The sequence below is a fragment of the Moschus berezovskii genome, chromosome 2 (genome assembly GCF_049115385.1).
Source record: "Moschus berezovskii isolate FMDL1 chromosome 2, NW_MosBer_1.0, whole genome shotgun sequence".
NCBI lineage: Eukaryota > Metazoa > Chordata > Mammalia > Artiodactyla > Moschidae > Moschus > Moschus berezovskii.
The window spans coordinates 8254924-8282080 of record NC_142461.1 but is presented as its reverse complement, the minus strand read 5'-3'; the positions used below and the strand labels follow the sequence as shown (position 1 = coordinate 8282080).

At 53.0% G+C, this 27157-nt stretch overlaps 1 protein-coding gene across 2 annotated transcripts in view; it reads left to right on the top strand.

Moving 5' to 3' along the window:
- Nucleotides 1–545: 545 nt before the first annotated feature.
- RUNX3 (RUNX family transcription factor 3) overlaps nt 546–27157 on the top strand; it is a 65053-nt gene continuing 38441 nt past the window's right edge. The window contains exons 1-2 of one of the 2 annotated variants that reach the window (XM_088843600.1): nt 546–637; nt 878–966. In XM_088843600.1, coding sequence (XP_088699726.1) covers nt 561–637; nt 878–966 — 166 coding nt within the window. In that variant the 5' untranslated portion in view covers nt 546–560. Of the gene's footprint in view, nt 638–778; nt 967–27157 lie in introns of those variants that run through there. The other variant, XM_088843596.1, reaches the window with a different exon arrangement.

The window sequence follows — 27157 nt, the reverse complement described above, 5'->3', positions numbered from 1 at the left end:
CTACCCGGGCCCACACTGGCCTTCATTAAAAAGGAGTCTCCCACAGTATCCAAACCACTGCCTGGCCACTCCTGCTCCAGCCGCTTTCAGTTCTGCTTTGGGGCCGCGTGCTGAGGCCAGCCCCACAAATAAAAGCCATCCTTTTTTTTTTTCTCTCTCTTTCTCTTTTTTTTTTTTTCTTAAAAGGGAGCGAGGCAGCCACAAGATCTTCTAAGAGGCTGTGACATCATGGCCCAGGTGACTGCCGCCCAGCCAATGGGCCCAGGCCGCGAGCTGGCTTCTTGCATCCTGTGAGCTGAGGTTGGGTTGACACCGTGAAGGCCTGGTCCCTCAACCACAGAACCACAAGGCCAGGCCCTCGGCCGCCTTTGGGGGGCCCTGTGCCGGAGCTGGTTGGCTCCCGGTCCTCCCACCCCCAGCCGCCCTCGCACCCACTGAGCTGAGCTCTGACGGGGCGAGCCTCATTCATTCATTCCCGTGGCGCTTAGTGCTGGGCTGACTCTGCTCTCACTGCCCCGCGACTCCCGCCCTGGCTGCCGAAGGCCCCTTCCCGCCATCTAATGATACACTCTGCATACGCTTCTGTTGAAAATTTGTGGCGAGACATTCCTGTGGGACCGGGAATCCAAATTCTTGGGTACAAACAGAAACTTACTTTCCTTGGGGATTTTTTTCCTCTCTCGCTCACACACACACTCTCGCGTTCTTTCCTTTTTTCTTTTTCATAGCAGTGGGTGGGGGTGGGGGGGCGAAAGCGACAAAACGCCAAAGAAAAATACAAACAAAAAGCAACACCCCCCCACTTTTATTTTCAAAAGTAGCTAGGAAAAAATAAAACAACAGCCAACCAAGTTCATCCCAACCCAATCCCCAGAAGGACTGAAACCTCGCCTTCCTCAGAGCGGGGCATGGCATCTAACAGCATCTTCGATTCCTTCCCGACCTACTCGCAGACCTTCATCCGCGGTGAGTAATGAGCGCCCTTTCGGGTGGGGAGCTGGGGCCAGGCCCTGGACCGCGACCCTCCACTGCCAGCCATGGCTGCCTTCAAGGGCCCGGGGTTGGTTACCTAAATCTGCTGGCTTCTGAAAGCCGGAGGTGGGAACTGGGCTTGGTGGCCTCTGTGGTCTCCCGGAGTGGGACATCTTTGTGGACTTTTATCCTCAGCTGGTGGGGACCGTTCGTGGTGGGGGTCATGGATACCACGAGACCTCAAGACCTCAAAGAACAGAGCTCTGAGGGTCGTGAGATGGAGAGGACACGGGGGTGTCCCTGTGACCCCATGGGTATGCTTCCTGCCTCCCCCGTGGGGCTCCGGGGCCCTGCAACCCTAGTTCCTGACCCTCCTGGGGTACTCAGACCTTCTACCTGTGCTCAGGTAGATACTCAGATTCTCCCATCCCCCAGGGCCCCAGCCGGCTTCCACCCAGAGCCGTGGAGAGGGGACATGGCTTACATTGGCGGACTCAGAGACCTTCCCAAGGACCTTCCCCTAACTCTGCATTTTCCAAGGAACCCCTGGGATTAGGGAAGCAGAGGGAGAAAGGGGTCCAGACTTTTGTTGGAACGTATGCAACTCTGGGTGGCCCTGAGCCTGGATCAGAGTGAGGGAAGCAGGCCTCGGGAAGGTTTGTGGATTTGGTCATGGGGAGAAAACAGTTGTTTCTATTTATGGCCTAGAGGGACCCAGAGGTCTAAGTTATGCCCCTCAAAAAGGATTTAGTTCCCAGATCCCCCACTGGGAACCTCTGATTGAGGCTAGAACTCAAGGGGAGACTGTTCCTGCCTCTGTCTGGCCCTTCGAGGTGACATGCCTGGGCCTCAGACGACACTTTGTTGCCTTCCCCCTCACTAGTGGGAGCCCAGATGGGGCTGTGGCACCTGAGATCGGGGGTCAAGAGACCGTGAGGCCAAGGTCAGTGGTTACCCTGCTGGGCAGCCTTAGACAAGTTACCTAACTTCTCTGTGCCTCAAATGAAGGCCCCTCTGGCTGTGACACTCTGATTGCCTGAGGCTGGGAATGGCCTGGGTGTGACGGCAGGGCCTCGGGGTTGTACACGGGGACGACTTCTCCTCTGGAATAGAGGGATGGAGTGGAAGCCAGAACTCCGGGGCCTGGGGGCCTGGCCCTGCCTTTGCTCTGCTGAGGTGGTCAGCTGAGATGCAGTAGCCGGTCTGACTGTCCATCTGCCCATCTGCCTGTCCCACTGTGGACTGACTCCAAGCCAGTCCTTGGGCAGCCAGCTCTGTGCAGGGACCGAGGCACGTTTGGGCACTTATTGTTCAAAGGTTTCTGCACGGGCTTGTCTGAGGGCTCGACCCTCTCCCTCCTCCCTGGAGAGGGGCTGAGGCAGGCTGTGTGGCTGCAGACAGGGGGCTGAGTCGGGGAGAAGCTGGTTGTGGGGGGCTGCCGTCCCCCTGGTGGAGGCGCTCCCGTCAAACCTGCTTGTGGCCAGTGACCAGCAACAGCCTGGGTCTGGGAGCCGAGCGCCGTGGGCTCCTTCCTTCCAGTGGCTCCTATTATAACGCTGCTCCCTTTGTAGTCCTGCGAGCTAATTAAAGGCAGTGCTGTGGCAAGAAAATAGGAGTTTATAAAAACCATTTGCTGGGTCTTTGTAATCTGTACTTCTCCCTCCGTGAGCAAGATGGAGAAACGTTGAGCTCAAAACAAAGGAAATTTAGGAGCTGGGACTAAAGGGCCACCCACCTAGGGTGGGCTCCTGAGAGATGGTAAAGGTGACCCGGAGGGATAGGGAGGGGACTGCTGGTGGCTTTGGGCTGGCTGTGTGCACAGAGATAGGAGGCTGCCGGGCAGAGCGCGCTGATCCCTGGGGGGTGATCTGGTAAGCTAGGGTGGGAGGTGGTGCTCAGTCTGCTTTCTGAAGCTTTCCCTGAAGTTCCGTGTCCTGTCCACACCATCTGGCCCCCTCTCTCTTGCCTAGTTCTGTCCCCCCCCACCCATTTCCCACTCACTTAGGAGGATCTCTGCCTCCCAAACTTTGTCTCTGGAGGTTTCCCAATTCTGTCCCCAGAGAGATCCAACCCCGGGGTCCTGCAGCGCTCACTCCATGCTAATCCACGCAGGGTCCTTGACCTGCCGGGGACCTTTGTGGACTCTCAGGGAGTCTATGGACTCATCAAAATCGTATTTTTAAATGCATAAAACAAAATACAAAGAACTATAAAAAAAAAAAACAACCTCAACTCTATAGAAACACGGTCTTCAAACTATAAAAAAAAGCCAGTGTGTGACACTGTGACTACGGGTCTCTCAGTGGAGACGGTAAGGGCTGTGATGCAACGGGGATGGGCGTACACAGTGCTTATTTCAGGAGAATCGTGACAGCCCTAAGGAGACTGAAGGATGTCTGCGATTTCCATGGGTGACAAAGTCACTGTGGAAAAAAGATGCTAAACTTTAGCTAGAGGTCAGTGAAAGGAAAAACATCATGTGTTTCCTGCCTGAGTCCATGGAGGCCATGAATTCAGGCCTACGGTCCTAGCTCCTTAGCCGGAAGTGGTAGAGCAAGCGGGTCTCAGGACATCACCACCTCTTGAGAGGTTTTTCAAGTTGGGTTCCAGATTCCAGAACTCCTTTCAGTTGTCTGCGATGAAGAGGTTTGGGGAGAGCCTGGCGTGCGTGCATGCATGCCGGCCAGGCTGCGCTATCTATGGGATTCTCCAGGCAAGAATACTGGCATGGGTTGCCACTTCCTCCTCCAGGAGATCTTCCCGACTCAGGGATCGAACCTGGGTCTCCTGTGTCCCCTGCAGTGGCAGACAGACTCTTTACCACTGAGCCGCCTGGGAGGATGGGGAGAGCGTGGAGAGGCATTTGATCCCCACCTGAGTTAGAGGGTGAGGAGGGGACGAGAAGAGGCGATGCTTACCGCACAGAGCTGGCAGGCTGACGGCAGAATCCCAGGCACTGAGAGGGTGAAGGGGGCCCCTGGGGTGCGATTCTCCGCCTTCTCCCGTCTCTTCCCCCGAGGACTCTCCCAGGCAGAAGGGGTATGAATTCTCTCTTTGACAAATGGGGATGCTGAGGCCTAAGAACACACTGCATGACTATGGGCAAGTCCTGCCCAGTCTGTGGGCCTTGGGGTCCCCACCGGACAAACGGGGCTATGGCTCGGGAATGCCCGAGGGCCTGTCCACAGCCCTTGGAGGGCCAGCACCTTCATTCTGGATCTGCCCATGAGGCCTATCTCTGCACCCACTGGGGTGTCCTCTTGCAGCAGGCCCCCCTCATAGCACCCCCAAAATGCACCCTCCCCAGGACACTAGGGAGGGCACCCCTCCAGGGAGGGAACTGGAGGAAATGGGTCTGAACTGGGGTGCAGGAATCGCAGGGAGGTTAAGGTTTTCCCTGACTCAGTAATTTCACATAAGCTCATCAAGGAGGAGGAGATGATGAGATTCAAACTGGGTTCTGGAATCAGACACTCCAGGCTCAGGTCCTGCCTCTGCCCTTCAGAGCAGCATAGCCTGAGGCAAGTTGCTTCACCTCTCCGTACCTGTTTCCCCATCTGTAAAATGGGAGCGATGATTACACCAACCTCATGGACTCTGGAGAGAATTAAACAAGCAGGGTACCTGGCACAGAGTAAGCGCCTGCTAAACATCTTCATTTTTCAAATTATCTTGAGCCTGGCCTTGTGCCAGGAGCTCAGCTGCAAGGGTGACTAGGTCAGGCTCTCTACCCTTGAAGAAGTCACAGTCTGGTGTAGAAAGAGACGGGTGAACTGAAAATTGCACCGGAGTGGGATAAATGTTAGAAGGGACTAAGAACAAGAGGGCTGGGGGATCAGAGAGGGTGACTGGCCAGACAGTTCTCCTGGAGCTGGGCCTTGCAGGCTGAGGAGGTGATCAACAGGGAGAGGATGTCCCAGGCAGAGGGTTAGGTGGGGGGAAGCAGGAAAGGATGTGATGATGCCGGGCGCCTCCTGGGATGGCTAGGGGGTGCCATGCGGGGTGAGCTGCTGGGAGGGGACTAGGATGGGCCTGTCTGGCTGGGGTTCTCCGAGCAGTGGTGGGCAGCTGGCCAGCAGCTGTGCCCCTGAAATCACCTGGAAGGAATGGGAAACGGCCTCTCAGATGCGCGAGGCAGGCCTGTGCAGAGGCAGGGGGTGAACAGAATGGCCCCGGGCAGAGTCTGACTCATAAGTCACAGACGGTGGGGCAGCTGCCGGGACCAGAGAGGTCACTCACCATGTCCTTTGCTCAGCTCTCGGCAGTGGGCAAATAACAGGGGCCTCTCCCGAGCCCTGGGCACCCCACGATGGTTGGTCACCCCGAGCAGCACGCCCTTGGTGGTTTCCCCTCCCCCCACAGCCCCGGGAGATGGAGGGACTGGCCGCTGGCCACCCACACCCACTCCAGCGCTTGCCTGGCGCCACCTCTGCGGAGCCCCTTTGGCGGCGGCTTCTGCACACGCCTGTCTCCCCAGACCACCCTGCCTGTCCAAAGTACCCCCCAGGCAGGAAGGGCATTCCTGGGAGTCCCCCCACTGGCCACAGGGTCTGGACGGGCATGAGGCGGCCCCACACAGTGGGACTGTGTGTCCAGGCCTCGCCCGTGCCCACGACGGCGGCCGGCGGCCCCCAGCGGCCCACTGGTCACATAGAGAGCCCATTGACACCCCAGCTTAGAGGTGGCCGCATCAAAGCTGAGGCCTCCTCGGCTACCTGGGGGGTTGGGGGGGTAGCTCTTGGCGGAAATGGGGGCCAGGAGTTGGATGCCCCCAAGCAACAGGGCCTGACCTTCCAGAAGGCTCTGAGAGCAGGAAGGCAGTGGCATCCCCCACCCACCCCACCCCATCCTCACCTGAGAGCCAGTCTGGACACCTTCATCAGTGGGGAGACTGGAGTCTGGGCTCAGGGTTCAGGGGGCAGAAGGATGCTGGTCCTCCGGCTATCTCCTAGGGATGCCTCATCTACAGATCCTTCTTCAAACCCACCAAGTAGGGGGTGCCCCAATGGCAGCTAAGAAACCTCACCCAGACCTCAAGATTGAACTCACATATCCCATCTCGCCAGCAGTATTCCTCAGAACCCTGCGACCATCAGGGACACTTGGCCTCCTGGGAACTTCAGACCCAGGCTGGCCTGGGCCTCAGTAACTCCCGCCTTGGTGCCCAGTAGCCTGCCTTACTTTCTGGAAGTTAGGGGAACAGGAGGAGGTGGGAAGGGAGGGTTTTACCCTCTCAGTGCATTTGGAGCCCGAGTCTTCCATCCCACCCTCCTTGAAACAGCACCTCCTGGAGGTGGGAGCCAGGTTGGGAGCGAGACTGTCCTACCTGGAGACACGGCAAGAAGCAAGAACAGTGAGTGAATTCAGGGGAAACGCTGAAGCTGGCGGGCAGAGAGCCTCCGCCTCGATTTACAGATGGGGAAACTGAGGTCCTGAGAAGTGTGTGGTCTTGTGTGAGGCCGGGACACAGCAGGAACACCGACTTTCCCCAGCCACCTGGGGACCAACCTCACATAGCTCAGGAGTCAGGCCAGGCTGAATCTGTTAGGTTAGATGGGTGACCCAACTCGGGACTTCAGCTCTTTGAGTCTATTCCCTCCTCTGTAAGATGGGGCTAGAGTGGCTGCAAGAGAGAAGGCAACCTTGACCTGAAGGCCTGAATGGCACTCGGTCTATAGTGAGCACTCACGCAGCACGGCCACCTCCTCGAAACTCTCCGCCCTGTGCCCCGCCCTGCTCTCTAACTTGCCCCCCGGCGGACATTCCCATGTCTTACCCCACAACTGTCTCTAACACTGACCCCTGGTGTTAATGCTGGAGAGAAAAGCACGGGGAGCCTCAGGCCCCTCGCCAGTGGCTCCGAGAGACGTGGATGGAGAAGAGCCAACATGAAACGCAGTGAGTCACAAGCCCAGGCGGCAGCTAGGTCCCGCCACTTCCTTGCTTTGTGGCTGCGGGCGAAGTGTGGCCTCTCTGAACTCAGTTTTCTCATCTGTACAATGGGAAGAACAAATGGTAGCCACCTTAAGGCATGCCGGATGGGTTAATGAGCTCATATATATTACATGCTTAATACAGGGCTTGGCGCAGAGGCGAGACCTCCCCAATTATGGAAATTATGACTATTTAGTGTGCGTCTGCCTCCAATGCGGGAGACCCGGGTTCGATCCCTGGGTCGGGAAGATCCCCTGGAGAAGGAAACGGTAACCCACTCCAGTATTCTTGCCTGGAGAATCCCATGGACGGAGAAGCCTGGTAGGCTACAGTCCACGGGGTCGCATAGAGTCGGACACGACAGTGACGGAACGGAACGGAGTGTTCCTGTTCCTCCTGGGCAAGAGTCTGACTCTGAACTGGATGGGGAAGGTGAGAAACCCACCTCTCTCTTCTCAAGGCCCAGTCTAAAGACCTCCCCTTCTGGGGAGGCTTCCTGGGTTCCCCCGCTTCTCTCCAGGCCTCAGGAGTGCCCTGCTCCTGCCCACACTACCCCCTACCCTCCTCCTGGCAACGGGGGTGCTCCTGGGAGCAGGCTGGGCTTAGAGGAGGGAGGAGGGGAGGTGTGAAAGAACCAATGAATGGATGGACCAACACAGACCCTCGGGAGGGTTCCAGCTTCTCGCCTTACTTCCTCTTCACCGTCTGGCTTGTTCTTTGAAACAACGCTTGCTGGTGGGAGTCTGAGTTCTCATGTCCAATCGGCACAGCCGTGTGAAGGTTTAGGTTCCTCTTTGGGGTTTTCTTTTGCGTCTGGGAAAAGTGTTTTTGGCAAAAGGTTCAGACTTACATGTGGGCGGAGAGGGCGGATGCCCATAACTTATGATTTGCTGAGGTGACCGAAGTGAGCCCCCATGCCGGAACATCCAACTGAAATTCCACCACTGCGTTTGGCCCCTCTGGGGTGAAGGGTTGCCCACTGGGCTCTTTTAGAATGCAAGGTGATCTCAGGGATCTGCTCACCTTTGTAAAGAGGTGAATGCTGGCTGGGTGTAGAGCAAGTGGAAGACATACGGGAAGGAAACTTAGGGCGTGCAAATGAACGGGGTGAAAGGAAGGGGGATGGGGGGAGAAGGGAGGTCCATTTTGGTCATGCCCCTGCCTCAGACTCAACTCGCCCAGGTGCCCTGTGGCTAAAGGCAAACACACCATTATGGCCCCAAGAAGTGGCCCCCCAAGGACTTTCCTTCCACCCTCCTTGCCCCCCATGGAGGGAGCCTCCCACCCACAACTCTGACCAGCAAGATGCAACAGGGACAAGATGGTTGGAGCAAGGAGCCCCGTGTCCTAGGAAGCAGGGGCTCACGGCATTGAGCCTGGTTCTCCCCTATAGAGCAGCCATGTCCCTTCCCAGAGGGCCGAGGACACCACCCATGGAAGCAAGTCCACCTTAGAAAAAAGACTGGAAGGAAAACACAAAAATGCTGTAGTTTGTGCTCCATGACGCAATGATAGTGGGGAGTGTTTAATTCTAATTCTTTTGATGATTGTCGGTTTTCCAAACTTTTTAAAATTTTCATGTATCTATTTTTGGCCGTGCTGGATCTTGTTGCTGTGAGTAGGCTTTCTCTAGTTGCGGCAAGCAGGAGCTATTCTCTAGTTATGGTGTGCAGGCTTCTCACTGCGGTGGCTTCTCTCGTTGCAGAGCACGGGTTCTAGGGCGAGTGGGCTTCAGTAGCTGCAACACGTGGGCTCAGTAGCTGTGGTTCTTGGGCTCTGGGACACAGGATCAATGGTCGTGGCGCACGGGCTTGGTTGCTCTGGGGCATGTGAGATCTTCCCGGATCATGCATCGAACCCATGTCTCCTGAATTGGCAGGAGGATTCATTACCACTGAGCCACCAGGGATGCCTGGTTTTCCAAAGTTTTAAACACTGAACATGTATTACTTATAAATTTAGGGGGGGAAACTTCAGTTTTTCAAAACACAGAAGAGGAAGGGGCAGCCCTGCCCTGCTAGGAGCAGGTGAACTGGGCCCCCTGTCCGTCGGGGTTGCAGCGTGGAGTTGGCCTGCTCCCGCCCAGCCAAGACCCCACCAGCCACCCCTGGTCTCTTCTTCTTCCCACGCCCCTGTGCCTGTCCCCTTCCTGCCGGGCTCTCTCCCATCTGGCAGTGGAGCGAGGGTCTGCCCTGGGCTGGGCAGAGCCATACACACAGCAGGTGCTCAGGAAATGCTAGCGACCAGTACTGTGGTCCCAGTCTGAAGACAGGTTCCCTGGGAAGGGTTGATTTCCCTGGATTCTCCCATTCCCAGTGCCCAGGACCTGGGCGCGATGTGGGCCAGCTGGTGCTATTCAATGGACATTTACTGAGTGCCATCTGCATGCCAAACACTGTGCTGGGCACTGAGGATTCAGGAGCGGACCAGACAGACAAAGCTGCCTGCCCTCCTGGAGCCCGCTGATGTATGGGAAGAGTTTTTCTCAGGAAAATGCCCCAGTGAGAAAGGCCAGCACCTCTTTGGCTGATGCCCTTCCTATCGATATAGAATCTCAGCCTCCTGGGATTTCTGTAAATGTTCCCATTACCCCACTGAATCCTCATCACAGCTCCGTGTGCTGGGCACCTCTACCTTCATTGCAGCGATGAACAAACAGAGGACGACTGACAGGTGATGGGCTGAAACGAACATTTCCTAGAAGAAAGACCTAAGGAAAGGAGAGGGAGCCATGTTTGTTCATGACTTGCTGTGTGCCAGGCACTGTGGGAGCTCCCGTTTTAGTTAGTTAATCTCTAATCCATGTAGTAGGTGCGATCGATGTCACCCCCATTTTACAGATGAAGAAACTGAGGCCCAGCAAAGGGAAGTAACTAACCCAATGTCATGCAGCTAGTAACCAGCAAAGCCGAAATTCACATCAGAATCTGTCTGATATCAAAGCGAACCCAACAAAAGTGTCCTTTCTACCTGGCAGACATTTCTTCTTTAAGGTCTCAGCTCACCACCTCCATGGAGGCCTCCCTGATTCCTCCAAGGTGATTCATGTTCTCTTCTGTGCTACTAGAGTACCTTCAGGCCCTTCTCACATACTTCCAGGCTTCCCGGAAAGGATAGCATCTGGGATAGACAGATCTTGGAAAGGAGGAACATTGGTGTTCCAGGCACCAATAAATGGCATCAGCAAAGGTATGGCAGAAGGACCTTGTAGAGACACTTGCTTAGAGATGAGAGGGCCTGGGGGTCCTGCAGCGATGTGGAGGGAGAAGACGCTGGAAGGAAGGTGAGCCAAGCCTAGAGGCTGGGCATGGTCTTCAAGGCAATGGGGTCCAGGCAGAACTCGAGCGAAGCAGTGATGTGGGGCAAGGCATCCCGTGCTGCACTGGGCTGCTGTCTCTGAAATAGGCCAGTGTAGACGTGAGCCTTGAGCTCCTGTGTGAGTCGAGACCACAGGGGCCCTCCCGCACCCACTTGTAAGTCCTATTTTTATCACTCTCTAGACACACATCTCAGTAACTAAAGCAAACTTGTGCTCAGGCACGTAGAGCGCGCCATGGATGGGCTCATCTGTGGTCTGACGAGGACAAGTCGATGGTTCAGAGCAGCCAAAACGAGATCCATTCCGGGGAGAATCCCGGCACCGGTGCCCACAGAACAGCTTGCAGGGCACAGTGCAAAAGGAGACTGCAGGGCCCCTTGTTCTAAACCATCAAGAATTTCAGGGTGGCAGAACACAGAGCATCAAACCAAGAGCGGGGCTCTTCTTCTTTTTTTAAAAATATTTATTTATTTATTTTTGGCTACATTGGGTCTCAGATGTGGTGTGCAGGCTCAGTGGTTGTGGGTACAACCAGCTTAGTTGCCCCGAGGCGTGTGGGATCTTAGTTCCCCGACCAGGGTTCGAACCCGAGTCCCTTGCACTGGAAGGCAGATTCTTAACCACTGGACCACCCAGTGGGAAGTCCCAGTGGGGGCTCTTCTAAGTAAGGGACCCTGTGTGCCTGCTTGGCCTGCATTGCTGTGAAGCTGATCCTGCCTAGAACAGCCCTGAGAGGGAGGGACCCTGGGCTGAAAATGAACCTCTGTCTGCTTTGCTTTCTGCGCTTCATTCCTTTGACTTGTGCAGGCTTCCATTCTTCACGCGTCCACAAATTTAAATATAATAACAAATGAAGCCTTAGGTAAGCACATCCCTTGAAGATTTTAGAACGAGCAAGAACTTTAGGGAAAACATGAATTCACCAAATGCCCACCCCTCTTGCATTTTAGCTTGGAGATCACCTGAAGGACCTAGGAAATGTAAAGATAAACTCTGTAATCTCAACACCCAGAGAAAATCGCTATCGTTCAGCGTATTTCGGTCTAGACTCTTTTCCCCTGTGTCTGGTTTTTGCCTCTAGAGGGTTGTTCCCTTTATGGGTGAGGCCGTACTTATGATATATCCAGGAACTTCGCCAAATACACCAATAATCAGTTATGCATATATATTGGGATATGTCTTGCAAGAGTCTAGAGTGATGTTATTCAATAGAACTTTCTGCGATGATAAAAACGTTCTATCTCTACTGCCTGGCACTGTGGCCACTCACTGCGTGTGAATATTGAATGCTTGGAACGGACTGGCCTGGGTCCACAATGAGTCTGAATAAAGGACTGAATTTTTAATATTATTTTATCTTAATGATTTTTATTTAAATAGCACATGTTGGACCATCCAGACCTAGAAGAATATGTGCCCAACTGTCAAACCACATTATCTCTTGAGGTGAGGTTATGAAGTTTTTCATTTTCCAACTCAAAATGTTTGAAAAGTCTTATACTCACCCATCATGAACTGCTTTTTGTAAGCAGAAGAAAGCTGCTGAAGATTTAAGTTTGTAATGTATTCAGTGCTATGGTGGGGAGGCTTTAGATTTTTAAAAGCATATCACCAGGGAAGATCGATCCTGGAAGAAGGAGATCTATTTTTATTTTTCCTATCAATGTGCAGGAGAAAGAATGTGGGATTTAGAATCAGAAGCTGTGGGTTTGCCTCTGTATCTGCCACTTACTGGCTGTGTGGCCATTTAACCTCCAAGAACCTCAATTTCCTCATCTGTGAGATGGGGATATTGATGCTACTGACCTTGTCAGGATGCTGTGGGGACTGAATCAGACAGTGATGATGAGAACGCAGGGGACAAGCTGAGCAGTGGAAGCAAGTTACTGGAGATGATTTCCGTAGAGGTGGAACCACTCACTCATCTCTGTGGGGGGCACTGCTCACATCTCTGCCATTTCCTAGAAACCAGGAAATGAGGGGAACGTCTCCCGACGTGTGTTCGGCAGATGTCATCAGGTGCCGAGCAGAAATGAAGGGGGCTCATAAAAAGGAACAAAATAATGCCACTTGCAGCATCATGGATGGGGGCAGAGGTTGTCGTACAGAGTAGAGTAAGTCAGAGAAAGATAAATATCGGATCATATCGCTCACACGTGACTCTAGAAAAACGGTACAGTAAGTTATTTGCAAAGCAGAAAGACAGTCACAGATGTAGAAAACAAACTTAAGGCTACCAAGGCGGGGGAGGGGGGAATGAACTGGAAGATTCAGATTGGCAGGTATACACTACTAAACACAACGGTTGACTGATGAGAGCCTACTGCATAGGGAACTCTGCTCAGGGCTCTGTGGTGACCTAAATGGGAAGCGAAGGAAACTAAAAAAGAGTGTGTATATATATATATATATATATCTGATTCACTTTGCTCTACAGCAGAAACTAGCATAGCACTGTAAAGCAACTATACTCCAATAAAAATCAATCTAAAAAGAAAAAGAAATAAAGGGGACTCTGTGACCAAATAAGACAGAGAATAACTGTACTCCAGTGCTCCACCGAGGGTTTTGTGGAGGACTTTTCAGCCTTTGATATGCTAACAAACATTGGCTTCTCGAAGGAGCTGGTGTGCTGAGAGTCCACTTAGGGAAAAGTTGCTCTCGGGACAGCTATTAAATCCATTGAGCTGCAGGTGCTGTGGGAGCAGAGAGTTACCTTCTCGAGGACCTAGGAAATTACGTGAAACTTGACAAGGAAATTTGCCGGATCCTAAATACAAAAGAGAAAGTACAAAATTGGAATCAATAAATGCATAATTGTCCAGAGTACTGGAGTAGGTAGCCTTTCCCTTCTTCAGGCATAATTGTCCAGAAAATATAAATTATGACAACTCTTAAAGAGTCATATTAATATCCAACACTTGCATGACTCTTACTATATGCCAGGCAGTAAGTGCTTTGCTCTCTTAATCCTTGAAAGTGAAAGTGAAGTCGCTCAGTCGTGTCCAACTCTTTGCCACCCCATGGACTGTGGCCCACCAGGCTCCTCCGTCCATGGAATTTTCCAGGCGAGAGTACTGGAGTGGGTTGCCATTTCTTTCTTCAGGGGATCTTCCCGACCTAAGGATAGAACTGGGTCTCCCACATTGTGGGCAGACGCTTTACTATCTGAGCCACCAGGGAAGCCCCTCTTAATCCTCACAACCCTACAAAATAAATACTAGTATTAAGCCCATTTTATGCATGAGATGACTGAAGCCCAGAGACATTAAACCGCCTGCCCAAGATCACTCAGCTGAGGCTCAAAACTGCCTCTGGAGCCTGTGCACCTCACCATAGCACCTTGAGTTGTTAACAACTGAGGTTTTCCCAGATAAAGGAACATCCCTCGGCTTCCACTGGCCTCCTTCCTGGGAAAGGCTGGTGGCACTTCCATAAGCCTAGCCAATCAGAATCAGCTTTGCTACTTTCTTGCTGGGTGAGTCATTACCTTTGCTGGGTTACAGTTTCCTCATCTGAGAAATGGACCAGCGGTCATTTGAGGACCCAGATGGGGAGGTTTGTAAAACACAGCACGTGGTCTATGGAGAAAGCACTCGATGGATGGTGGTCTTCTCCTTCATCAGTGCATAGTTGGGGAAACTGAGGCACGGAGTGGTGGGAGCCCGGGGGTGGGGGAGGTTGAGCCGAAGCTGAGCTCAGAGAGCACTCCAAGAGCCAAGCCAAAGTCTGATGGCTAACCCAGGTCCACCCATGGCGCAAGCAAAGGGCTGCTTTCCCATTTGGCAGGGAGAAACCCTGTTCCCCTCTCATAAGAGCACTCTGAGCCCTTCGGTGGGGGCCTCTCCCCCCGGGCTCCTCTCCCTGGAGTCCCTCCCACCTGGTGCAGGCTCTGTGTGACCCAGCACTGTGCCCCAAGCCTCCTGCCTAGGCATCTTGCAGCAGTCCTCTGGAATTTTCTATTTGGGTCCCCCACGTAGGGTAAGCAGCACACACAGACATGCTTCTACCCCAGTTCATGGACCCCCTTGCCAGTCCAGGGGAATACTCCTCTGCCCCAAGTCACCTCTGAAATTGTGGGCTCAGTACTTGTTGTCACTGCTAACTCTGAAACCCCAAGCGGTTGGTATTTTTGTCCCCATTTAGCAGAAGAGGAAAGTAAGGCCCAGAGAAGTGAAGTCACTTGCCTAAGTTCACATCACGTGTAGCAGGTGGAGCTGGGGTTGAATGCCAGGCTCTGCTCCCCACTGCCACGGGATCCCCTACGGGCACAGCCCAGGACACAAAAGGCAGCTCCTGAGTACACATGCTGGACACACACCCCACACTCCCCCCGGCACCCCTGCATGTCAGGGGCTTTGTTGCTGGGGTGGAAGTTGAATGACTGAGCTGGGTCCCTCCCTCAGGCAGGGCCAGCTTCATGGGCTGTAACCCGTGGGATGGCGCAGCGCTCCAGATTCGGAAGGTCCCTACACTTGTGTGTCATGCTCCACAGTTGCCTATTGACATTCTTAATAACTTTATCCTTGTCTAAAAGGGGCTGCCTGGGGGTACACGCCAGCTCAGACTCCAGGGTGGCCCCATGCTGTGAGTGGAGGCTTGCCATTCAGCCAAGGCAAGATGGAAGCTGGGCTTCTCTGCCCCCTGCCCCAGGTTGGGGGGGCTTGGCCCAGAGTGGTGGCCCTGGGGTGTTGGGTGGGCTCCTGAGGGTCTCCCTGCCTGAGCAGACAATGGGATGGGTGAAGCAGGCACCTGGCCTTGCCTTTGGACACATCGTGGCCCTCCTGGATAAGCTCACAGAGGCGAGGCCCCTGCTGATGGGGGGAGGCAGTCAGTGACACTGGGCTGGGGACCAAGCTGTGGTCAGGGATGGGGCTCAGTCTGTGACCATCTGGGGCTCTGATTAGGGCCTGTCTTGTTCACAGCCAGGTTCCCAATGGTGAGCTAGATTTGATTCCTAGGAGGGCTCAGGAAATACCTCTGGAGGAATGAATCAGTGAACACAGTTTCCCCAGGGGAGCCAAGCCCTGGATCCCAACCCTGCGATGATCGGCACTTTCAAATTAGCCAGCCCTGGGTCTGAATCCTAGCTCTGCTACTTACTCCCCATGGGATATATTTAACTTCCCTTTCACACAGTTTCCTCATCTGGACAAGGAGGAAAATAACAGTTCAGAGAATTAACCAAGATAATATTTCAAGTGCTTAGCTCTGCCCGCACCCCCAGTGAAATGCTCAGGGTGTGAGAACTAAGATGATTATATTAAAAAGCTCTGCCAACTCCTTCCTCCTCAAAGATGTATGGTATTTACTCTGATGCTAAGATTTCCAGTTTTAACATTTTTTAGGTGATTTTTCTGTATTTCTCCAAGGTTTTCATTGCACTCATATTACTTGTATCATGGGGACAGGGGTGTGTTATATAAGGCACTCAATTAATGTTGCTCAGACAGTAAAGAATCTGCCTGCGATGCAGAAGACTTGGGTTCAATCCCTGGGTCTGGAAGATCCTCTGGAGAAGGGACTGCAACCCACTCCAGCATTCTTACCTAGAGAATTCCATGGACTGAGGATCTTGGTGGGTTACACAGTCCATGGTGCTGCAAAGAGTTGGACACCACTGAGCGACTTCCCCAGTTGCTCAGTGGGAAAGACTCTGCCTGCCAATGCAGGAGACGCATGTTCAATCCCTGGGTCAGGAAGATCCCCTGGAGGAGGGCCTGGCAACCCACTCCAGTATTCTTGCCTGGAGAATCCCATGGACAGAGGAGCCTGGCGGGCTACAGTCCACGGGGTCACAAAGAGTCAGACACAACTGAGCAATTTGAGCACGAGCGACCAACCCAATTAATGCTATTTATTAACAGTATTGTTTGAAACAGACAATAAGAAGGAGGGGGCGGGAGGAGAAGGGGACGACGGAGAATGAGATGGCTGGATGGCATCACCGACTCTGTGGACATGAGTTTGAGTGAACTCCGGGAGTTGGTGATGGACAGGGAGGCCTGGCGTGCTGTGATTCATGGGGTCGCGGAGAGTCGGACACGACTGAGCGACTGAACTGAACTGAACTGAACTGAAGTCAGAGTCAGCTCCCTGCAAGCATTCACTGGGGTCCCAGATCCTGGGGGCCCTGATGGCATTTGGGGGCTGTGCCTTCACCCACATGCACCCCTCCCTCACAAGTAACCCTCTCCCACAGATGCCGCTGTTCTCCGAGATCCATCCCCAACGGGCACACCTTCCTCACACGTACCCCCTCCCTCATTTGTGCCCCTCCCTACCTGCACTCCTGCCCTTCAGGCACCCCCCCACACACCCACATGCCTCCCACCTTCAGGTTACCCCAGCTCCAGTCCAGGGCTCTGGGTAGGAGCTGTGGGTGTGGTCGGGCCACCGTCACAAGCTGCCCCAGTTCAGCAGCCAAAATCCGGTCCCCCCTCTATGTTAGGCCCCTGGGCTGTGTGCCCACCAACCCCCATGCTCCCCCCACCCCCACTCACAGAGGCAAACACACATCAGAGGCTGCACCCACTGTGACAGACACCCGACTTTTCAGGAACCCCTGCCTGCAGGGACTCGGGGACATCTGGTGGTGTGGTCTGAGGGAGACCGCAGGGGAAGCAGCTTTGCCCCTACCAAGTCTGGTCCCTGCTTCTCGGGCCAGGAAGTTCATCTTCTTCCTGATGCGGGGGGCATCCCCAGACACCTGCCACTGGGCCGTGTCCATGTGGCTGATGCTTCGAGAGGGATAAGGCCTTTAGGAAACCCAGGTCAGATGGGCCAGAGTGGAGGCCCTAGCTCAGAAGGAGGTTCTCCAGCTGGGAGATGCTTCAGAGATGCCCAGAAGGGACCTTACAAGTGGGGAAACGGGCCATGCAGGAAGGCCCCGCCCTGGGTCACCCCAGAAAGGTAGAGGCAGAGGAGGTGGAAGCACATGGCAGAGAGGCAGTGAGGAAGGCAGGCCCGGTCCAACCCCTCTGGGCTTTGGTTTCCCCTCCTATCTCATGGGGACCACGCGGGGACCTTCCAGATCCAGCAGCCTTTGGAAGGCTCCAGGGAGCTCCAGGTGAAGTCCACTTAGCTCCCTGGCTGCTGCAGGAGAAGAGGATGCAAATAGGAGGGGTCCCCAGGGACCTGGGTTAACCCCCACCGAGCTCATTTTTGGCCTCTTCTTCCTGTGGGGTTGGTTAAAAAATAGCCTCCCATCTGCCGGGGCTGGAGGGGGGAGGTTCCATCTGGGCCTGTCAGGTCCCCCCAGCCTGACCTAGGACAGAGACTTGCCTACTCCAATCCCCCGAGGACCAGGCTTGGCTGCCTATGATGACGTGGCCTGTCTGACAAAGTTCTCTCTCCCTTTGACTCAGCGCTGAGTTATCACCACTGCTGGGCTCAGAGAGGCCACACGCCCAGGAGGCTGTCCTCTGAGTCCCTGCTCTCCCATATCACAGATGGAGAGGGTGAGGGCACACGCATGCGCCAGGACAGGGGGCAGGATCTGGCCCACCCAGCTTGTAGACCAAAGCTCCCTCCTGGCTTCCCAGTTATGCTGGGACAGTGCCCCATCAGACAGCTAGAAGGGGCAGTGGCGCTGGGTCTTTGCAGCCCCAGATTACAAGGCTCACAGCTCTTTTGGGCAGAACCAGTGGTCTACAGGGGTGCAGCCTCTGCAGGGTGAGGCAGAAGAGTCAGCTTTATACTGAGTCAGGCCAACCGGAGCTGAACCCCAGATGCCCTGTTTCCTTGCTCTGTGACTTCCACAAGCCACTTAGTTCTTAGGCCCTCGGGGATCTCATCTGTAAGATGGGAGACAGTCATCCCAACCGCTAAGGAGAACTGTAGGGGTGCACAGGAAAGCACAGGGCCTGCTGCGTGAATTCAGTCACTGAGTTATTAACACGCCTGATGGACACGCAGGCCTGGGCCCGGGAGCACCCTCAGAGATGCCTCAGGCTGCTGCATTTGGAACCCAGTGTCTGAGATGGAAGTCATGAGCCTTAGGCCATAACGTGGGCAAGTAGCTGAGTGCATGAGTATCTTCAGCCTGGATGGAACCAGAGAGGCCTTGGATGCAGATGGGGCCGCTCCTCCGAGGAGGTCAAACGATCCCCAGGGTTTCCTGCCAAGGCCAGTGGTAGGCGTGGGGCTGGGGAGCAGGGGGCAGGCGGTGTTGAGGGCACAACAGCGTCCACGTGGGCTTCCCAGTCTTGGAACACTCCCCAAGGGAGGACCCAGGAACACGCCTACGGCGTCCACACCGGGGTATTCCAGGCAGTGTTCTCTTCATAACTGAAATCTGGAAACACCCCCAAGGGCGGACCACAAGGGAGCACCCTGGTGGTCCAGCCAGAGATGGGAGTCTGTCCACACTCTTACCCCCACCATGCCCAGTCAGCGCAGGCACGTCCCCCACAGTTGAGGAGAGGATTAATAACATGAGGAAATGCACACTGCAGCTTGGTGAGTTTCAAAACCAGGTTCAAAACAGGGAATATAGGTTCCCACCGTCAGAAAAGAAAGAGGGAGGAGAGAAGAAATTAAATCTATACATACAGTGAGAATACCAGAAGGCCGAAAACCAAAATATTAACAATTGTTCTGGGTGGCAGGATTATGGATGGTTTTAATTTTCTTGTGCATAATTTCATTATTTTCCAATTTTTCTTTAATGAGAGTGTATTATCCTTCTAATTAGAAAAAAATGTGCTTTGCTTCCAGAGATGGGGGTGTAGAGGTTAGAGATTGTTCTTCCCCTTTCACAGACTCTAAAACTGAGGCCCAGAGTGAGACAGATGTGCGCTCATTGAGTCATTCATTTGTCCTCAAATGCTCCCAGAAAGCCCTCTAGAGGAAGGCTCAGTTCTAAGTTCCTGGGCCAAAGAGCTGAAAGTACTCAGCTCTGTCCTCAGGGTGGTCACAGTCTGGGAGAGTAAAGACACAAAAGCAAGTCCTTATAATGCATTCAGAGGAGGGGACAAGTCCTGCTGGGAGCATCAGAGACAGTCTCACAATGAAAGGGAATTAGGACCAGGCTTTGATGTATGAGAAAGGGTTCTGCAGTCAGAGAAAAGCAGGAAGCCACCCCTCACAAAGCACCATGGGCTGTTAGAGAGAAAGAATCTGCTATGTGTGGGAAGGTGTATCAGGAGATAAAGCTAGAATGTTCTGTGAGGGAATTCAAGGGCCCTGAATTGCTTGGCTCTGCAGGCTGTGTGACTGAAAAAGTTCCTGAACCTCCAGGGCCTCAGTTTCCTCATCTGTAAAATGGGCTAATGACCTCATTGGGTTTCTGCAAGAACTAACTAAATTAGCAATTGTAAGGCACTCAGAATGATTTTTGGTTTACAGGAAGGGTAATGATGCTAGGAGGGATTGGGGGTGGGAGGAGACGGGGACGACAGAGAATGAGATGGCTGGATGGCATCACCGACTCGATGGACATGAGTTTGAGTGAACTCCAGGAGTTGGTGATAGACAGGGAAGCTGGCATGCTATGATTCATGGGGTCGCAAAGAGTCGGACACGACTGAGCGACTGAACTGAACTGAACTGAATGAAACTGTTTGCTTTCATGATTGGTTGTTATATACCCTGCATGCATTCTGGAAGCCAAAAGGATTTTTAATTTAAAATTTAACATTTGTTCATTCATGTATTTATTTCAGTCATTCAACAGATACTTATTGAGATCCTAGTATGACCCTCAGCCTTTTTTTAATCACTGGGAATAGAGTTACCAGACAAAATACAGGATACCCAAGTCCGTCGAATTTCAGATAAACAATGAATGATTGCACTTGCTGGGACAAGTTTATACTGAAAAAGTGTTTCTTGTTTATCTGAAATTCAATTTAACTGAGTATTCTGTATTTTTATTTGCTAAATCTGGCAAGTCTAACTGGGGATGTGAAACCAAAGGGAAAAAGATTTGCTGTAACAAAGCACCGCCAATGCAGTAGTTTAAAGCAACAGACATTTATTATCATACAAATCTGGGGGTCAGAAAGCCTGCATGAGTTTCACTAAGAGTAAGGTGTTGGCAGGGTTGTGCTTCTTTCTGGGGCTCCGGGAGAATGAGAACCCACTTCCTCATCTTGCCCAGCTTCTAAAAGCCATCTGCTTTCCTTGACTAGTGACCCTCTCCTGCTTCACGGCCAGCAGTGCTGGGCCAAGTCTTTCTCATGCCATCATCTCTCTGGTTCCCCAGTTTTCCAGATCAAATCTCCTGCTGACTGTCCTCTTCTGCCTCCCTCTTCCACTTGTAGGGACCCTTGTGATGTATTGGGCCCATCAGATAATCCAGAATAATCTCCTCGTGTCAAAGTCCTAAACCTTCACCATATCTACAAAGTTCCTTTTGCCACATGAAGTAATGTATTCAGTTTCAGGGGCTGGCATATGGGCATCTTTGGGGGCCATTACTCTGCCTGCTGCTGGGGCTCCAAGCAGGCCTTTCACTGGGGTGTCAGGGACCTGACTGAGGTGGGGAGTTGAGCCATGTGGACTGAATGGAAAGACTTTCCAGGCAGAGGGAACAGCATGTGCAAAGGCACTGTGGTGGGGACATGACTGTGTTTGAGGACCAGCGAAAAGGCCAGTATGGCTGGAGTGGGATGAGGGAAGGGGAGAGTGGAAAGAGATGGCAGACAGATGGAAGGTGGGCGTGGTCATGAAGAACCCTACAGGGCTGACTGGAAAGGCAGAATCAGTGATGCCCCTCTCCACTCCCTGCCCTCATCTGCCTTCAACCCCTGCCCCCAAGACCATCCTGTTCTGCTAACACCGACTCATACCAAAGGCCAAACTGCCCTCCGAGGTACTGCAAGCTGAGAAGGAAAAGGGGCTCCAATGAATTAGACTTAAGGATCTTCAAGGTCTTCCCAACACTGTGTGTGTTCAGTTGCGTCTGACTCTCCGCGACCCCATCGACTGTACCCCACCAGGCTCCTCTGCCCATGGGATTTCCCAGGCAAGGATACTGGAATGGGTTGCCATTTCCTCCTGCAGGGGATCTTCTCAACCCAGGGATCGAACCCTCATCTCTGTGTCTCCTGCACTGGCAGGCAGATTCTTGACCACTTGCGCCACCTGGAATTCCTTCCTATGTTGACCGGCTGTGATTCCCATACTCTAAGACCCTTTCTCTGATTCTAGGGATCTTATATTCCAGGACAAAAGCCTCGTAATAGTGTGACCTTAGGCAGGTTACTGAACCCTGCTGAACCTCAGTCTCCCTGCCTGAAAGTGGGGTGATCATAGAACCCAGCCTCCTGGGCAGAGGGATGATGCCAGGAGTTAAACTGTACCAAGTGCTCAGGACTGTGCCTGGCACAGAGTGAGCACTTAAAAACTGTGCGTCCCGGTGACAAAGATTCTGACATTCTTGGAGTCTCGGAGCCTGGAGTCCGAGACCCTGTCGCCAGGAGCCTGACACTGGCCAGCTGTGGGATTCCAAGTCCCCCCCTACACACACACTGCCAGCATGCCCCTAACGCCCTGGCCTCCCCCACGTGCTGGGTGGCAGGCCTACCCCACACCACATGAGAGACCATTCCCCCAGGGTGTCCCCACACCTGGGAAAACCGGCAGCCTGCCCGGCGCTGGCCCCGCCCGGTGGCTGGAACACCGGGCAAGATCAATGGAGCCCGGCTGGGCTCCCAGGCCCGGCACCTTGTTCCAATCAGGGCCGGGCGCCTTCCGCTCGGGACCCCCGCTTGGGGAGAGCGCCCAGCACCGCCCCTCCCAGGCCCTGCCCAGCGGCCCACGTTTCCAGCCCCATGACCCCTGAGGAGCTGTGCCCAGGGCCGGACTCCGCTCTGGCTGCTGCCTGCCTGGACTTGGAGGTTTTAGAACATGCTGGACGGTGGGGGCTGGCCCGAGGCGCACCAGGTTGGGGACGGGCTTGAAGGAGTCCTGCGTGAGCCCCTCCCAGCTCCAGCTCAGTTTCTTCAGTGGCAGGTTGGGCTACTTAGATTCACGCCCCACGTGCCTCTCCCACGTGTGGGAGAAGCAAAAAGGGAGACGCGAGATTCAGAGTCATGGACACTCCCGGTGCAGAACAGGCGGGAGAAGGCAGATGGGAGCAGTGGGTTCCCGCGCGCCGCGGGCCCTCACATCAGTCCCCGCTCCCTTCCTCCATCCTGAGTCCTTCAGCCTCAGGTCTTGGCTCAGATGTCACCTCCTCCAAGAGACTTTCACTGACAGCCACCCCACCCCATCTAGGGAATTAGTGACCCACCCACTAGGCTTCTCAGCTGGCGCGGGTGGTAAAGAAAATCCACCTGCCAGAGCAGGAGACATAAGAGACGTGGGTTCAATCCCTGGGTCGGGAAGATCCCCGGGAGGAGCGCATGGCAACCCACTCCAGTATTCTTGCCTGGAGAATCCCATGGACACAGGAGCCTGGCGGGCTGCATTCCATGGGGTCACACAGAGTCAGACAGGACTGCAGTGACTGAGCACGCACGCACAGCATCACTCTGGCCTCACCCCGTTCATCCACCCCTGCTGGCCTTTTGCTCCTGGGGGTCATCTGTGGAGCCCAGGCCACAGCTCTGTCTTGCGTCTCTGGTATCTGTGCTCTCTGTAGGCCAGGCAGGGCGGCTCAGGTTGCCAAGGTTCAAAAGCTCAGCTCTGACCTTCACCCAGGGTGTGAACCGAAGCCAGTTATTAACCTTTCTGTGTCTCAGTTTTCCTAGTGGCATAATGGAAGTAACAGTAAGGTTGCCTAACACACAAGGTGGGCTTCCTAGGCAGCACTAGTGGTAAAGAACCCACCTGCCAATGAAGAAGACGCAGAGGCCCAGGTTCAATCCCTGGGTCGGGAAGATCCTCTGGAGGACAGCAGGGCAACCCACTCCAATATCCTTGCCTGGAGAATCCCGTGGACAGAGGAGCCGAGCGGGCTACAGTCCATGGGATCTCAAAGAGTCTGACACAACTGAAGCAACTTAGCACTTGTGCATGCAACACATAAGGTGGCTGTAAGGATAAATGATATGATATAAGTAAAGTGTGAATAGCATTAGTTATTGTAAAAGAGGGGCCGGGCCCCTGGGATGAGGCTGCTGCATACAGCAATGCACAATTTCAGCATCAACAGACCTTGGTTCAAATCCCAGCTCCACCCCTTCCTAACTGTCTCCAGGAGACTTATTCAATGCACTTCAGTCCCTCACCTGTAAAGAATGCCCAATGACAGGTACCTGGAGGGCTACTGGTAAGGTCTAATGAGCTCGGTAGGGACCATGCTTAGCAGGGGCTACTGCTGCTGCTGTTAAGTTGCTTCAGTCGTGTCCGACTCTGTGCGACCCCATAGATGGCAGCCCACCAGGCTCCCCTGTCCCTGGGATTCTCCAGGCAAGAACACTGGAGTGGGTTGCCATTTCCTTCTCCAATGCATGAAAGTGAAAAGTGAAAGTGAAGTCGCTCAGTCGTATCCGATCCTCAGCGATCCTATGGACTGCAGCCTTCCAGGCTCCTCCATCCATGGGATTTTCCAGGCAAGAGTTTAGCAGGGGCTAGATACACTGAAATTCTTAGCATGGTGGGGTTGTCACAATAAGGATGGCTTCAAGTCCACCAGATGATTCAGCTGAGTGAGCTAGTAGACAGGACAATCTGGTTGAAAGAGTGATTTCGCCAAGAATAAACATGTCCCAATTTTGTTTTCGTTTTTTTTTTTTTTTTGCAGTGATTTTTTTTTAATTTTTTATGGAATCTTTTTTTTTTAAATTTTACAATATTATATTGGTTGTTTTTGCCATACATTGACATGAATCCGCCCCGGGTGTACATGAGTTCCCCCTCTTGAACCCCCCTCCCACATCCCTCCTCCCTTTATCCTCCCTGTGGGTCATCCCCGCACACCAGCCCCGAGCATCCTGTAACAGGCATCGACCCTGAACTGGTGATTCGTTTCACATATGACAACATAAACATGTTTCAATGCCATTCTCCCAAATCATCCCACCCTCACCCTCTCCCACAGAGTCCCAAAGACTGTTCTATACATCTGTGTCTCTTTTCCTGTCTCATATACAGGGTTATCATTTGTATCTTTCTAAATTCCATATATATGTGTTAGTATACTGTATTGGTGTTTTTCTTTCTGGCTTACTTCACTCTGTATAATAGGCTCCAGTTTCATCCACCTCATTAGAACTGATTCAAATGCATTCTTTTTAATGGCTGAGTAATACTCCATTGTGTATATGTACCAAAGCTTTCTTATCCATTAGTCTGCAGATGGACATCTAGGTTGCTTCCATGTCCTGGCTATTATAAACAGTGCTGCGATGAACATTGGAGTACATGTGTCTCTTTCAATTCTGGTTTCCTCGGTGTGTATGCCCAGGAGTGCGATTGCTGGATCATATGGCAGTTCTATTTCCAGTTTTTTGAGGAATCTCCACACTGTTCTCCATAGTGGCTGTACTAGTTTGCATTCCCACCAACAGTGTAAGAGGGTTCCCTTCTCTCCACACCCTCTCCAGCATTTATTGCATGTAGACTTTTGGATAGCAGCCATTCTAACATGTCCCAATTTTGATGCAACATGGATAATTCTGCAACTCTATGCAAATTTAAGAATTTTTGTCTATTCTTTTTTCAGAAGTTTCAGGGAGGAAGAGCTTTATAAATATTTTTTATCTCTTGCTTTTCTTTACTGCATAATATAGTAACAGGGAGTATATATAAATATTATTTAAGTTATAATAATAAAATAGAGACCCATAAACCTACCACCCATCTTTTTAAAAACCCCACTAAGTGGGCCTTAGGGCTCCCACCAACACCCCCTCCCCAATCACATCCCTCCTTCTCCTTTCCTGCTGCCATGATCAGATGGAGGACCCACTCTCCTGGTGTTTGTGCTAACCATCATCTTGTTCACACACTTTTTGCTTTCAATGTCATTGTCCATTTATGAGTAGATACTTTGGAATAAACTGAAAGGCAGAAATGAAGGATGTGAGCCATTGAACTACTAAAGTTTACTTGTGGGGAAACCACGGAAGATGGTCGTGCACGTGTGCTCAGTCATGTCTGACTCTTTGCAACCCCCGCTGGACTGTAGCCAGCCAGGCTCATCTGTCCATGGAATTTTTCAGGCAATAATATTGGAGCAAGTAGGGATCTTCCCAACCCAGGGATCAAGCCTGTGTCTTTTGCATCTCCTGCACTGGCAGGCGATTTCTTTACCACTGTGCCACCTGAGAAGATGGTCAATTCTCCCTAATTTACAGATGAGGAGACTGAGGCTTGAGAAGGCCCAAGGTCACACATTAGCAGGTAAAAACGCCAGGGTGAGAACTCAGAGTTGGTAGGCACTGTGTCACTAACTGTCAGGTCACAAATGAAACTTTGGTTTCATCCTCTCATTTCTTCAATAAGTGCTTACTATGAGCCAAGCTAGGCTGGACATTGGCACCTGGTCCAGCTTCCAGTCCCATCCAACACATATTCCCACCACAATATCCTGACCTCAGCTTGAATACCTCCCACAATGGGGAACTCTCTAGCTCCCGAGGAATGTCTCATTCTGGGAAGGAGGTTAGCACATTCTGGGGATGTGTCTGAAAGCTCTGGGCTCACAAACCACCTAGAGAGTCAATGCCCCTCGACTAAGAACAAATAGAAACTTCCACAGCCAGGCCTCAACTCCTCCCAGTGCCTCAGAGTTGGGTCCAGCTGCCTGTGTGACCTTGAACAAGTCCCTGACCTTGCCTGGGCTTCAGTGCTCCCAGTTGCAGATTAACATGGATTCTAGAACACTGAAGACGGACAGTCCTCCTGGGGATCAAGTGTGTGCCAATGCATTTCTCTCCCTGATGGGGTTTGTTGGAGGCCCAGAGAGGGAAGGAACTTGCCTGGGGACACCAGCAAGGAATAAGGGGCTAGAGCCAGGTCATAAGTCATGACCACAGTTAGGCTCCATTCAGCCGCAACTTTCCGAATCATGGAGTATGGGTCTGAGTTTATCGAGGTGCAAGGCACAACTGCTTCCCCAACCGACGAGGGCAGCAGAGGAAGACTGGGGCATGAAAGAGTGGAGGAGGCCAGTCACAAAGAAGGGCTTCCAGACGTTTAAAACGGAGAACTGGGGCCAGGACTCCCACTGCATCCCAGGCCAGACTTAAGGCAATGACCCACATAGAAGACCTAATAAACTTAAAAGTGGAACAAACAGCTATAAAACTGGGACACCCGCCCCCACCAAGTCGTAAGGGTCTAGGCCCAAGTCCATTGCTACCCAGCCTGGGAGAGAGGGCCCCACTCGCCACTGACTGGGTATGACCATGAGTCCCTTCACTGGTCTGGCCTCAGTTTCCCTTCTGTTTTGGGAGAATAAAAAAACCTGCCCATGTGTAATACCATCCCCACTGGGTGTGGTGAACTTAAAAGACTGCAGAAAGGGGAGTGGTTCAGACGCTGGCTTTGGCGTCAGAGGGACCTGATTCCCGAACTAGGCTTCCTGGCTGCATGCAAACCTCTCTGAGCCTCAGTTTTCCACATGTGCCGAATTCAGAAAGTTGTTCTGAAGTTCATCTCAGACAATGCAGGTGCTCAGAAAACACTCTCCCTAGGCCTGGACCCATGGAAGGGGCCAGGAGACCTGTGGCAATTGGCTGATGGGAGGACCTGTGGGCAGGACCGGTCATATCATTGCAAAATGAAAAAACAGGCCCCTTGTTCAAAAAGTAATGAAGAAATGTCAAGGCAGGGATGGCAGAGCAGGAAGCCAAGGGCAAGGCCCTTCTGTGCGACTGCACGGCTCACGGGCCCGGGAAGCTGGCCCCGTCTGTGGGGACATCTGGCGTGGCTCAGACTTGGTTCAGGTTGAGGGGCTGAGACCCTGACACCCCAGCTTCCACCAACACGCGGAGGGCCAATCCCTCTCCCCGGGCCTGCAGCTGGGATCACGACCAC